This window comes from Aquarana catesbeiana, linkage group LG01 (genome assembly GCF_042186555.1).
Source record: "Aquarana catesbeiana isolate 2022-GZ linkage group LG01, ASM4218655v1, whole genome shotgun sequence".
NCBI classification, from domain to species: Eukaryota; Metazoa; Chordata; class Amphibia; order Anura; family Ranidae; genus Aquarana; species Aquarana catesbeiana.
Window position 1 is genome coordinate 924,040,250 of NC_133324.1, and position 12,065 is coordinate 924,052,314.

The 12,065-nt window shown below is 47.8% G+C and overlaps 1 protein-coding gene across 1 annotated transcript; it reads right to left on the reverse strand.

Annotated features, from left to right (window-relative positions):
• Positions 1 to 7,132: 7,132 nt before the first annotated feature.
• LOC141128051 (uncharacterized) lies at positions 7,133 to 10,026 on the reverse strand. The gene is made up of 2 exons (XM_073615100.1): positions 9,823 to 10,026; positions 7,133 to 8,209 (listed from the first exon to the last, which is right to left on the reverse strand). The coding sequence occupies exons 1-2, from the start codon at positions 10,024 to 10,026 to the stop codon at positions 7,133 to 7,135; spliced, it is 1,281 nt and encodes a 426-aa protein (XP_073471201.1).
• Between the last annotated feature and the right edge of the window lie 2,039 nt (positions 10,027 to 12,065).

Genomic DNA, 12,065 nt, shown 5'->3' on the forward strand with positions numbered 1-12,065 from the left:
GTGTGGCAGATGTGCAGGGGGTACAGTGGTGGAACAGATGAGAAGGGGCTTCAGCAGTGTGGCAGATGTGCAGGGGGTACAGTGGTGGAACAGATGAGAAAGGGCTTCAGCAGTGTGGCAGATGTGCAGGGGGTACAGTGGTGGAACAGATGAGAAGGGGCTTCAGCAGTGTGGCAGATGTGCAGGGGGTACAGTGGTGGAACAGATGAGAAGGGGCTTCAGCAGTGTGGCAGATGTGCAGGGGGTACAGTGGTGGAACAGATGAGAAGGGGCTTCAGCAGTGTGGCAGATGTGCAGGGGGTACAGTGGTGGAACAGATGAGAAGGGGCTTCAGCAGTGTGGCAGATGTGCAGGGGGCACAGTGGTGGAACAGATGAGAAAGGGCTTCAGCAGTGTGGCAGATGTGCAGGGGGTACAGTGGTGGAACAGATGAGAAGGGGCTTCAGCAGTGTGGCAGATGTGCAGGGGGTACAGTGGTGGAACAGATGAGAAGGGGCTTCAGCAGTGGACATAAGAGCAGTAGGGCAGATGTGAAAGGAGGTGTATTGCCGGGGCAGCTGAGCAGGGGTAACAGAGTTGTGGCAGAATATCAGGGGTAACAGAGGTGGGACAGGAGAGCAGGGGGTACAGTCTGGTGGGGTAGATGAGAAAGGGGGTTACAGTGGTCAAACTTAGGCTTCCAAAAACTATTCTGGTCTTTTGTATATTACAGGTGAAAGGAGACGGTTGCAGATGGATCTGCGCACAGTCATGGAGGATATGCGGGCATCAGAGGAAAGGCAGCTGGAAAGGATTGAGAACCTTTCTGAGAGGCGATTTCAGGCACTGCGTCAGGATGCACAGGAAGCTATGCGCCAGGAGGCAGAAATCGCCCGGCAGCAGATGGAGCAGTTGTCTACCTTCAACCAGGCCTTCCTTGGTGTCCTTGGTCAGCTTGTTCAAGTGCTTGGAGCAAGTCGTGATCCCAGGTTACCACCCAGATAGTATGGCCTTTCATGCAGCACAGAATTGTACACTTGTACATGTTTCATTAAAAAAAACAACATTTAAGTTAAGTTTTTATAGAAAAAAGCTTATTTTTAAATATATTTTTCACACTTTAACTTTCTAGAATATATAGAAATTTTTTTTTGTGAAATAAAAATCATGAGAGAATTTTTTGAGTATGTCTGATTTAATGTAACACTTTATTAACAATACAGTAATACTTTACTAAAACTTGTAAAAATAGGATTTTTTAAAACAGCTTACCTGTAAAATCCTTTTCTTTCGAAGGACATCACGGGACACAGAGCCACAGTAATTACTGATGGGTTATATAGGTATCACTGGTGATTGGACACTGGCACACCCTATCAGGAAGTTCAACCCCCTATACAATCCCTCCCCCTTGCAGGGATACCTCAGTTTTGTAGCCAAGCAATATAGTGTATTAGAAGAGGGGTGGGACCTCTGTGTCCCGTGATGTCCTTCGAAAGAAAAGGATTTTACAGGTAAGCTGTTTTAAAAAATCCTATTTTCTTTCTCGAACATCACGGGACACAGAGCCACAGTAATTACTGATGGGATGTCCCAGAGCAATGCTACCTGAGGGGGGGGAACCACGACCAAGTAGGGTGCAATCAGACCTGAGGACCCTGTACCGCTGCCTGCAGCACACTACGCCCAAAGGCGATATCCTCATGCCTTCTCACATCCACCTGATAGAATCTGGTGAATGTATGAACTGAAGACCAGGTTGCGGCCTTGCAGATTTGAGCCATAGAGGCCCGGTGATGCACTGCCCAAGAAGCACCAATAGCCCTTGTGGAATGTGCCCTGATCTGAAACGGAGGAATCTTCTGTTTCAAACCGTAAGCTTGAATGATCAACTGTCGAATCCATTTAGAAATGGTAGCTTTTGACGCTGCCTGTCCTCTATTGGGACCCTCTGGCAGCACAAACAAAACATCCGTCTTGCGGATCTGAGTAGTTGCCCCTAGATAGGCCTTAACTGCTCTTACTACATCTAACGAATGTAGAGATCTCTCTTCCGGAGAACAGGGATCTGGAAAAAAGGAAGGTAGAATAATGTCTTGGTTTAAATGAAAATCAGAAACCACCTTCGGTAAAAAACTAGGATGAGGGCGTAGTACCACTCTATCCTTGTGTATAATCAAATAAGGCTCCTTACAGGAAAGAGCTGCTAATTCTGATACTCTTCTAGCAGAAGAGATGGCCACCAGAAAAATTAATTTCCTTGTCAACAAGACCAAAGGAATCTGACTTATTGGTTCAAAAGGCCGTTTCTGTAACACAGCCAGGACCAAATTCAAGTCCCAGGGGTTTAGGGGCGCTTTAACCGGAGGATTAAGACGCATCACCCCCTGCATAAAGTTTCGGACCAAAGAATGCGAAGCAAGTGGCCGCTGAAATAATACTGATAAAGCAGAGACCTGGCCCTTGATGGTACTCAAGGCCAGCTTCATCTCTAATCCCATCTGTAGAAAATCAAGGATTCTACCTATGACATATTTCCTGGGATGCCAACCTCTGGATTCACACCAGGTTATATAAGCTTTCCAGACTCTATGATAAATCATCCTGGAAGCTGGCTTCCTTGCATTAATCAAGGTAGATATGACAGGACCTGAGAGCCCACGACTCTTCAGAACGTGGGTCTCAATAGCCAAACCGTCAAATTTAGCGTTTGTAAGGCAGGATGGAACACTGGACCTTGAGATAACAGGTCTGGGCGTTCCGGTAGTGTCCACGGGGAACCTACCGTCATCCTTACTATTTCTGCATACCAAGTCCTTCTGGGCCAAGCGGGGGCCACCAGAAGTACCGACTTCCTTTCCTGCCTGATCCTGTGAAGGAGTCGTGGTAGTAGCAGAATAGGCGGGAATGCGTAAATCAGTGAGAACCGATGCCACGGAATCACCAACGCATCCGTCCCGCATGCAAGAGGATCTTTTGTCCTTGCCACAAATCTGTCTATCTTGTTGTTGAATCGGGATGCAAAGAGATCTACATCTGGAACCCCCCCATCTTTGGCATATGGCCCAAAAGACGTCGGGATGCAGAGACCACTCCCCTGGAAGTAACTGCTGGCGACTTAGATAGTCCGCCTGCCAATTCTCTATTCCCGGGATGAAAACTGCCGATATGCATGGCACATGCATCTCTGCCCAGACTAAGATCTGGTTCACCTCTTTTTGAGCAGCTCGGCTCCGGGTGCCTCCCTGATGATTGACATAAGCCACTGCTGTGGCATTGTCGGACTGGATCCTGACCAGACAACCCTGTAGCCTGATAGTCCAGGCTTTTAGAGCTAGATGTATCGCCCGGATCTCCAGAATGTTGATGGGTAAGGTCCTCTCTGTCTTGGACCATACTCCTTGGACCGCAGCCTGTTCCAGAACTGCTCCCCAACCTGACAGACTGGTATCTGTTGTTACCACCGTCCAGGTAACCGGTAGAAAGGATTTCCCCTTCTGCAGGTTTTCGGGTATGAGCCACCAATTGAGGCTCTGACGCACCGCATGCGACAGGTGCATCGGAAAGTCTAATGCCTGAACCTTCTTGTTCCAGGTCGACAGAATACTGTGTTGCAGCATTCTTGAGTGAAACTGAGCATAGGGAACTGCTTCGAATGAAGACACCATCTTCCCTAGTAGCCTCATACAAAGGCGGACTGAGGGACCCTTCTTGGTCCTTACTGTCAGAATCAGCTCTCTCAAAGCAGTGATCTTTGCCTGGGGTAGAAATATTTTCTCCTGGCTTGTATGTATAATCAGACCTAAATATTCCAGTCTTCTTACTGGTTTTAGGAAAGACTTTTCTAAGTTGAGGATCCAACCCAGGTGTTCTAGATACCTGACCGTGGTCCTCAAGTTTCCATTCAAAGAGGCTACCGACCGGTCTATCAAGAGCAGGTCGTCTAGGTATGCTATGACAGCTATACCCTGAGCCCTTAATCTGGCCAGAGGAGGAGCCAAGATCTTTGTGAACACTCGAGGTGCAGTGGCTATCCCAAAGGGCAGAGCCATAAACTGGAAATGGCGCCCTCCTACCTCGAAGCGCAGAAACTTCTGATGAGCAGGAAAAATGGGCACATGCAGATATGCATCTCTGATGTCTATTGATGCCAGAAATTCTCCTCCCTGCAGGGTGGGAACTACTGTTCGAATTGATTCCATGCGGAAGGATTGAATCCTTAGGAATCGGTTCAGATCCCTTAAGTCCAAAATGGGCCTGACATCCCCATTTGGCTTTTGGACCGTAAAAAGGTTGGAATAGAAGCCCAATCCCTGGTCCTTTGCGGGAACTATCATAATGACCTCCTGCGACAAAAGTCGCTCTAACGCTAGAAGGAGCGACTGCTTCTTCTCTGGGTCTCTGGGAACATTTGATCTGAGGAACCGAGGAGAAGGGAATTCCTGAAACTCCAGCTTGTACCCTAAGGTTACCGTGGAGACTACCCATCTGTCCTGGAAGTCCTCCTGCCAGAGCTCTGAGAATTGTCGCAGTCTTCCCCCCACTCGAGTGAGCGGGGGCGCCCCCTCATGCAGAGGTCTTAGTGTTTTGCCTAGTAGGCTTCTTTCCCCAGGACTTCTTTTGTCCCTGGGGTTGACTCTTGTCTCTGGACCCCGATGGAGGCGGCCGTCGAGACTGCCTGGGAGGCTGAAGCCCCCGGCGCTGGGGAAAGAGTCCGTTTGAAAGAGGGACGCTTACTCTTCTTCTTGACAGGTAAGAGAGTGCTTTTCCCACAAGAGATTCTCTTGATATAGTTATCCAAGTCCTCTCCAAACAACCTTGCACCACGAAATGGAAACCCAGCCAGTAGCTTCTTACATGGTGCTTCGGCTGACCAATTTTTCAACCATAGGATTCTACGTATATGCACCAACCCCAGTGAAAGACGGGAGGTTTGCACGATAGAATCTCTAATGGCGTCAACCACAAAGCATAAGGCCGCTGGAAGGTTAGCAAACCCCTGGGCCTGCTGTTCAGGTAATACTTTGATGACCTGCTTAACATGGTCTCTTAAGTATTGACAGACTCCAATCGCTGCTATTGCAGGTTGGGCCACTGATCCTGCTAAGGAGAAAACATCCTTCAATAGGGATTCCATCCTTTTATCTACAGGATCCCTGAGCATCTGAGCATTGTCTACAGGACAAGTCAGGCTATTATTTATGGAGGAAATGGCGGCATCAATAGCTGGTATTCCCCACATTTTAATAAACTTTTCTTCCATCGGATAAAGTGTTGAAAACTTTCTCGGCGGAAAAAAACGTTTGTCTGGGTGATCCCACTCAGAATAAATAAGCTTTTCAAGTAAAGTATGAACAGGAAAAGCATGTGCTGCTTGGAAAGGTTTCAGTGACCCCAAAGCAGAAGAGGATTCTTTAGCAGTTTCAGGTATGGGCAACTTAAATGTGGAGCGGACCAATCCAGTGAGGATCTGCACTAAGACTTTCTCCTCTTGGGAAGTCGAAGAGGGTCCCTCTCCACCTGAATCCTCCGAAGAGGAATCATCCATCCCATCCTGATCCTCTGAAAGGGATTCATCTCCTTTATCCCAGAGCTCCTCTGTCTGAGGGTCTTTGGGAACAGAGGAAGGCCTAGTGCGTTTTCTTCCACTGAGTGAAGACGTAATCACGGCCATTAATCTTTCCTCTAGACCATTAATGGTTGAGGAAAAAACCTCTTGTGTAATATATACAGGGGCTGAAGTGCCAGAAGCAGGTGACCCCGATGGCTCTCCTTGGCTAGCCGTCCCTGGCCCATCTTTAGGGGGGAAGGATGCTGCCGACAGGGGGCCCTCAGAACCTGAACGAGATCCCCTAGTGTCTCTGGTTCCTGGGGTGCTTGAACCTCTTCTACCCATAGTGCAAAGCAACAAGGTGTGAGGTATACAAATGAACACTGTCCGCTGAGCGATGTAGTCTGGCTAAAAGCCTTGCTACCCAATGCTCAGTCTGGTGTTACTTCAGTAAATGCTGCCTAGGAGAATGCCTGTGTCCCACCTTACATGCGACCGTCAGCTCTGTGTCTCTCAGAAGGCTGAGTGCACCTGTACAGAGTGCCTTTAATAGCCTGCAGCTGGCCTGAGTGGGAGTCTAAACACTCTGTGCTGACATCCCGCCCCCTCCTCTACCGCCCCCCCCCCTCGAGTTTTGAAAAAAAAACGAGCGCTTCCCGCACTGCCGACTCTCCTGTCATGCTCTGGAGAAAAGGCTGGGGATGGGGGGGGGGAAGGAGGGAGACTGGTAACAAGATTTGCCTGAACGGCTATCTTCAGAGATGGTGGCCATTAGGCCACAGAGCCCGGGTGGTATAACCACTTTCTAGACCCCTGTGGCCCCTCTCTAGCCTGGGGGGGAACATTCAAACATGAGAAATCCCCCCATCCACCTTACCTGCTTGCAGCCTGCTTGATACGCTGGGACATACACAGCGATTACAACACCTGAGACAGACATTCAGCATGTGTAGGTTTGTGCTCTTGGCAGCCCCCGGTGGTCACAATAGGCATAGCATGCATTTACCTTAAAGGAGAAAAGCCACTAGAACTCAAAAATTCTGTGGAATCTCCTCTTACCTTATCCAGCCGCAGGGTGCCGTTTACACAGACCCAATCTTCACCTCTCACGGTGGGCTCCGTTTGAAAAAACCGTCAGAGACTGGGGCCCCCATCAGTAGGGGGATCCAACAGTTCTGGGACCGTAAAGCACCTCGCCAGAAATTAGGAAGTTTAAAGCCATTTTCTGATCTGCGGGGTCCAGCTCTCTAAAAAGAGAAGCATTACGGGTAAAACCTCGTTTCTTCGGACACGAGGCCCGGGTACCATTCAATTCGGCCATGAAAAGACACTTTGAATGGATCCGGTTCGCCTGGCTTGCCCCAGTATAGGATCTTAGGATATTCCCTTTGGAGCTCAGCACAGGACATCTTTACACGTCCATCACCTAAGACACTGGCGTAAAAACAGGTATCCCTGCAAGGGGGAGGGATTATATAGGGGGTTGAACTTCCTGATAGGGTGTGCCAGTGTCCAATCACCAGTGATACCTATATAACCCATCAGTAATTACTGTGGCTCTGTGTCCCGTGATGTTCGAGAAAGAAAAAGAATTTAAGGAAATTAAACATTGAGGTGCCGCATCAGAGCCTGACGTATTTCACCGCACTCTTCTTCCATATCCTGTGCTGCTATCACTACTGGCTCTTCTGAATATGTATTCCAATCCTGGTGGAAGTCTTCTCCATGACTTTCACAAAGATTGTGAAGAGCACAGCAAGTTAGCACCATGGATTTGGCAAGTTTAATGTCACTGTCATTCCTCTTCATAAGACACCGCCATCTACCCTTAAGTCTTCCAAAAGCATTTTCCACTACAACCCGTGCCCTGGATGTTTTCTTGTTGTAGGTTTGTTGTTCTGGTGTCAGGCGGCCATTGTCAGGAAATGGTTTCAGGAGCCAATTTTGTAAAGGGTAGGCAGAGTCCCCGAGCACATAATAGCCAACATTCACCTCACAAATGTTCTTAGTGCACACAGGGTACAGGCCTCCCTGGCCAACCCAATCCCAAAATGTGGACAATCTTAGAACCCGGGCATCATGCAAACTCCCAGGCTTTCCTACATTCACATTCCAGAACAGTCCTTTTCCATCCACTACTCCCTGGAGGATGATGGAATGCCAGCCTTTTCTATTAAAGTAGTCAGTGTGGTATTCCTGTGGTGCTATTATTGGTATGTGTGAGCCATCAATAGCACCAACACACTGTGGAAGGCCCCACCTGTTCTCGAAGTAGTCAGCCATGTCTTTAAGTTTTTCCCTGTCCGGAAAATGTACTAATTCAGGAGCTAGCAATGTGCAGACAGCCTTACAGAAGTCCTGCACACACCGGCACACAGAGGATTTACTGACACCAAAAAGATGACCTATACTTCTGTATTCACTGTTGGTAGCCAGCTTCCACAGTGCAATGGCAACTCTTTTCCTCACAGGTAAACAGGCTCTGAAGTTGGTGTTTTGTTTCTCCATGGCTGGACGTAGCTTTGTACAAAGGTAAGAGAAGGTTTCCTCAGACATTCGGAAGTTGTGCACCCACTGTGTGTGTGTGAATCCCGGGACGGTCACATCCCACCACTCATTGGCGCGGGGAAGAGCCCAAATGACTGGTCGGCGGCGCTGCTTTGCCAAGAGGAGAAGCATCTAAAAAAATAAAAAACACAGATGGTAACAGATCATAAAATAAAAAAAATATTCATACAACATATACATTTTTCCTTATTCTTGGTAAGTGTGGCAGGTAGGTGGGTCAATGGGTCAGGTAGGTGGGTCAGTGTGTGTGTGTCAGGTAGGTAAGTCAGTGTGTGTGTGTGTGTCAGGTAGGAAAGTCAGTGTGTGTGTGTGTGTGTGTGTGTCAGGTAGGTAGGTCAGTGTGTGTGTCAGGTAGGTAAGTCAGTGTGTGTGTGTGTCAGGTAGGAAAGTCAGAGTGTGTGTGTGTGTCAGGTAGGTAGGTCAGTATGTGTGTCAGGTAGGTAAGTCAGTGTGTGTGTGTGTGTGTGTGTGTGTGTGACAGGTAGGTAAGTCAGTGTGTGTGTGTGTGTGTGTCAGGTAGGTAAGTCAGTGTGTGTGTGTGTGTGTGTGTCAGGTAGGTAAGTCAGTGTGTGTGTGTGTGTGTCAGGTAGGTAAGTCAGTGTGTGTGTGTGTGTGTGTCAGGTAGGAAAGTCAGTGTGTGTGTGTGTGTGTGTGTCAGGTAGGTAGGTCAGTGTGTGTGTCAGGTAGGTAAGTCAGTGTGTGTGTGTGTGTGTGTGTGTGTGTGTGTGTGTCAGGTAGATAGGTCAGTGTGTGTGTCAGGTAGGTAAGTCAGTGTGTGTGTGTCAGGTAGGAAAGTCAGTGTGTGTGTGTGTGTCAGGTAGATAGGTCAGTGTGTGTGTCAGGTAGGTAAGTCAGTGTGTGTGTGTGTGTGTCAGGTAGGTAAGTCAGTGTGTGTGTGTGTGTGTCAGGTAGATAGGTCAGTGTGTGTGTCAGGTAGGTAAGTCAGTGTGTGTGTGTGTCAGGTAGGAAAGTCAGTGTGTGTGTGTGTGTGTGTGTGTGTGTGTGTGTCAGGTAGGTAGGTCAGTGTGTGTGTCAGGTAGGTAAGTCAGTGTGTGTGTGTGTCAGGTAGGAAAGTCAGAGTGTGTGTGTGTGTCAGGTAGGTAGGTCAGTATGTGTGTCAGGTAGGTAAGTCAGTGTGTGTGTGTGTGTGTGTGTGTGTGTGACAGGTAGGTAAGTCAGTGTGTGTGTGTGTGTGTCAGGTAGGTAAGTCAGTGTGTGTGTGTGTGTGTCAGGTAGGTAAGTCAGTGTGTGTGTGTGTGTGTGTCAGGTAGGAAAGTCAGTGTGTGTGTGTGTGTGTGTGTGTCAGGTAGGTAGGTCAGTGTGTGTGTCAGGTAGGTAAGTCAGTGTGTGTGTGTGTGTGTGTGTGTGTGTGTGTGTGTGTCAGGTAGATAGGTCAGTGTGTGTGTCAGGTAGGTAAGTCAGTGTGTGTGTGTCAGGTAGGAAAGTCAGTGTGTGTGTGTGTGTCAGGTAGATAGGTCAGTGTGTGTGTCAGGTAGGTAAGTCAGTGTGTGTGTGTGTGTGTCAGGTAGGTAAGTCAGTGTGTGTGTGTGTGTGTCAGGTAGATAGGTCAGTGTGTGTGTCAGGTAGGTAAGTCAGTGTGTGTGTGTGTCAGGTAGGAAAGTCAGTGTGTGTGTGTGTGTGTGTGTGTGTGTCAGGTAGGTAGGTCAGTGTGTGTGTCAGGCAGGTAAGTCAGTGTGTGTGTGTCAGGTAGGTAGTTTGCTTACCCTATAGCGCTGCCGTCTTTGTCTTTGCCGCATAAAGGTGTACTTCTCCTCTCGGCTACATATCCAAGCTAGAAGTTTTCTTTTCTTTTCTGCTGTGTTTCTCATTGCCGCTCGCAACCTTCTCTCATACAGTGCGGTATGATTTTTAAATATGAAGAACCAAAAGGCAACTAGAGAAAAGATGAGCTGCTGGATGATCTCCATTGCTGTCGATGCTCAGGTTTCCTGTCGCACAAATATGACATCACACTAGCATTTTTTCTAAACCCTGTATGGCCCCCTTGTGGTCCCACTTGCAGTGGAAACGCTCACCATAATAGACCAGACCATTCGAGGCCATTCAAACTGTACCGAACCGAACCGATCCGCTCAGTGGAAACGAGGCATAAAATGTCCCATTGTATTCCACTTAAGAAGTTGCCCACTTCTAAGGAACTGGCTTCCATTTTTGCTCGGGAGATCTTTCGCTTACATGGGCTACCCAAGGTGATTGTCTCGGACAGGGGTAGTCAGTTTGTGTCCCGGTTCTGGCAAGCCTTTTGTGCACAGTTGAGAATTCAGCTTGCTTTCTCCTCTGCCTATCACATGCAGTCTAATGGGGTCGCAGAACGAGACAATCAGTCATTGAGTCCTTGGAGCAATTCCTGTGTTGCTATATTTCTGACAATCATAACAACTGGTCAGACCTCTTACCATGGGCGTAGTTTGCTCACAATAGTGTCTTGAATTCTGCTTCCCGATTGTCTCTATTTATGGCGAAGTATGGTTTCCAGCCTTCCATGTTGCCTGACTCATTTGTTCTGCAGAGTATTTGTGCATTAGAGGAGCATCTCCGTGGTCTTCGTTCCACTTGTGCACATGACCAGGAGGCTTTGCGACATGCTAATGATAGGTACAGACTCCATGCTGACCGCAGACGCCGCCTGTGACTTCCTACCAGGTTGGGGACAGGGTCTGGCTGTCATCTCGCAACCTCCGACTTTGTGTTCCCTCTCTGAAGTTCACACCTTGATTTATTGGGCCTTTCCCTATTCTTCGGATGTACATGCCCCTGTCCTCCTCCGCGATTTTCATAGACGTTTTCCTCACAAGCCTGGTGGTCCTCTGAGGGGGAGGGGTCATTGAGGAGGGGGTACTGTCAGGGCTGGGCTCAGTTCTTCCTTCTCAAAGCTGGCCGCTCAGCTGTCGGCTAATTGCCAGCTCCTAGCTCTCCACAGTGCCTCACCTGTTGATATCCTGCTCGTCAGTCCCGCCTACTTAAGCCGTCCAGTCCAGATGATCTCTGCCTTCGCCTTGGTTACATCTCTAGAGACGCGCTCCTGTGTTCCTGTTAAAGACTTGCTTGGTTGTCATTCCTTCTGGCTCCAGATCCTGTTTGCTGTTCTACTTTGCTCATCTCTGGCTCCCTGATGTTTTGGCTTGTCTGACTATCTGTTCCGGTTCCTGAACTCTGGCTATGTTTTGACTACGTTTACTCTGTTTTTTTTAATTTGTTGCGCAAAAAATAAAAATCGCAGAGGTGATCAAATACCACCAAAAGAAAGCTCTATTTTTGGAAACAAAATGATAAAAAATTTGTTTGCGTACAGTGTAGCATGACCGCGCAATTGTAATTCAAATTGCGACAGCGCTGAAAGCTGAAAACTGGCTTGGGCAGAAAGGTGTATAAGTGCCTGGTATTGAAGTGTTAAACAAGTGTGACTTATCTGTACTTTTGTCTCAGTCTGATTCATGGTTTCTGACATATGCCTTTTGAACATTTATTGTCATTTTAAAGAAACGGATGTATTATTTTTGGTACCTTTAAAGTTCCGCTTGTTCTTTACCAATTGTTCATAGAAATACACACATTTACACCGCATGTTGGTGCACATATGTTTTTGCATTTGATGTTTCATATTTGTTTTTTCTTGAAGTAGCGCTACACTGTTTTTGATTGATTTGCAAAAATAAAAAGAGAGAGTGAGGCTTCCTTGTGTTGTAAGGCCCCTGGAAAGCCATGACGACCTCCAGTCCATAGGGAGCACTTACCCTAAGATGTCCCTGCACTTTTTCGGTTTCTGCTTGCAAATTACATCTACCACCAGTAAATTAATAAATCAATTGACAGTAATCATGAAAAACAAAACAGAACTACAGAAGATTATCTGCTGTTCCTTAGATTCTATGTTTCTGTTCTACATCTGCCACAGGTTACGGCCGGCAGGACTGGCCACCTGTGACTGCTCTCTTGTTCCCGGAAG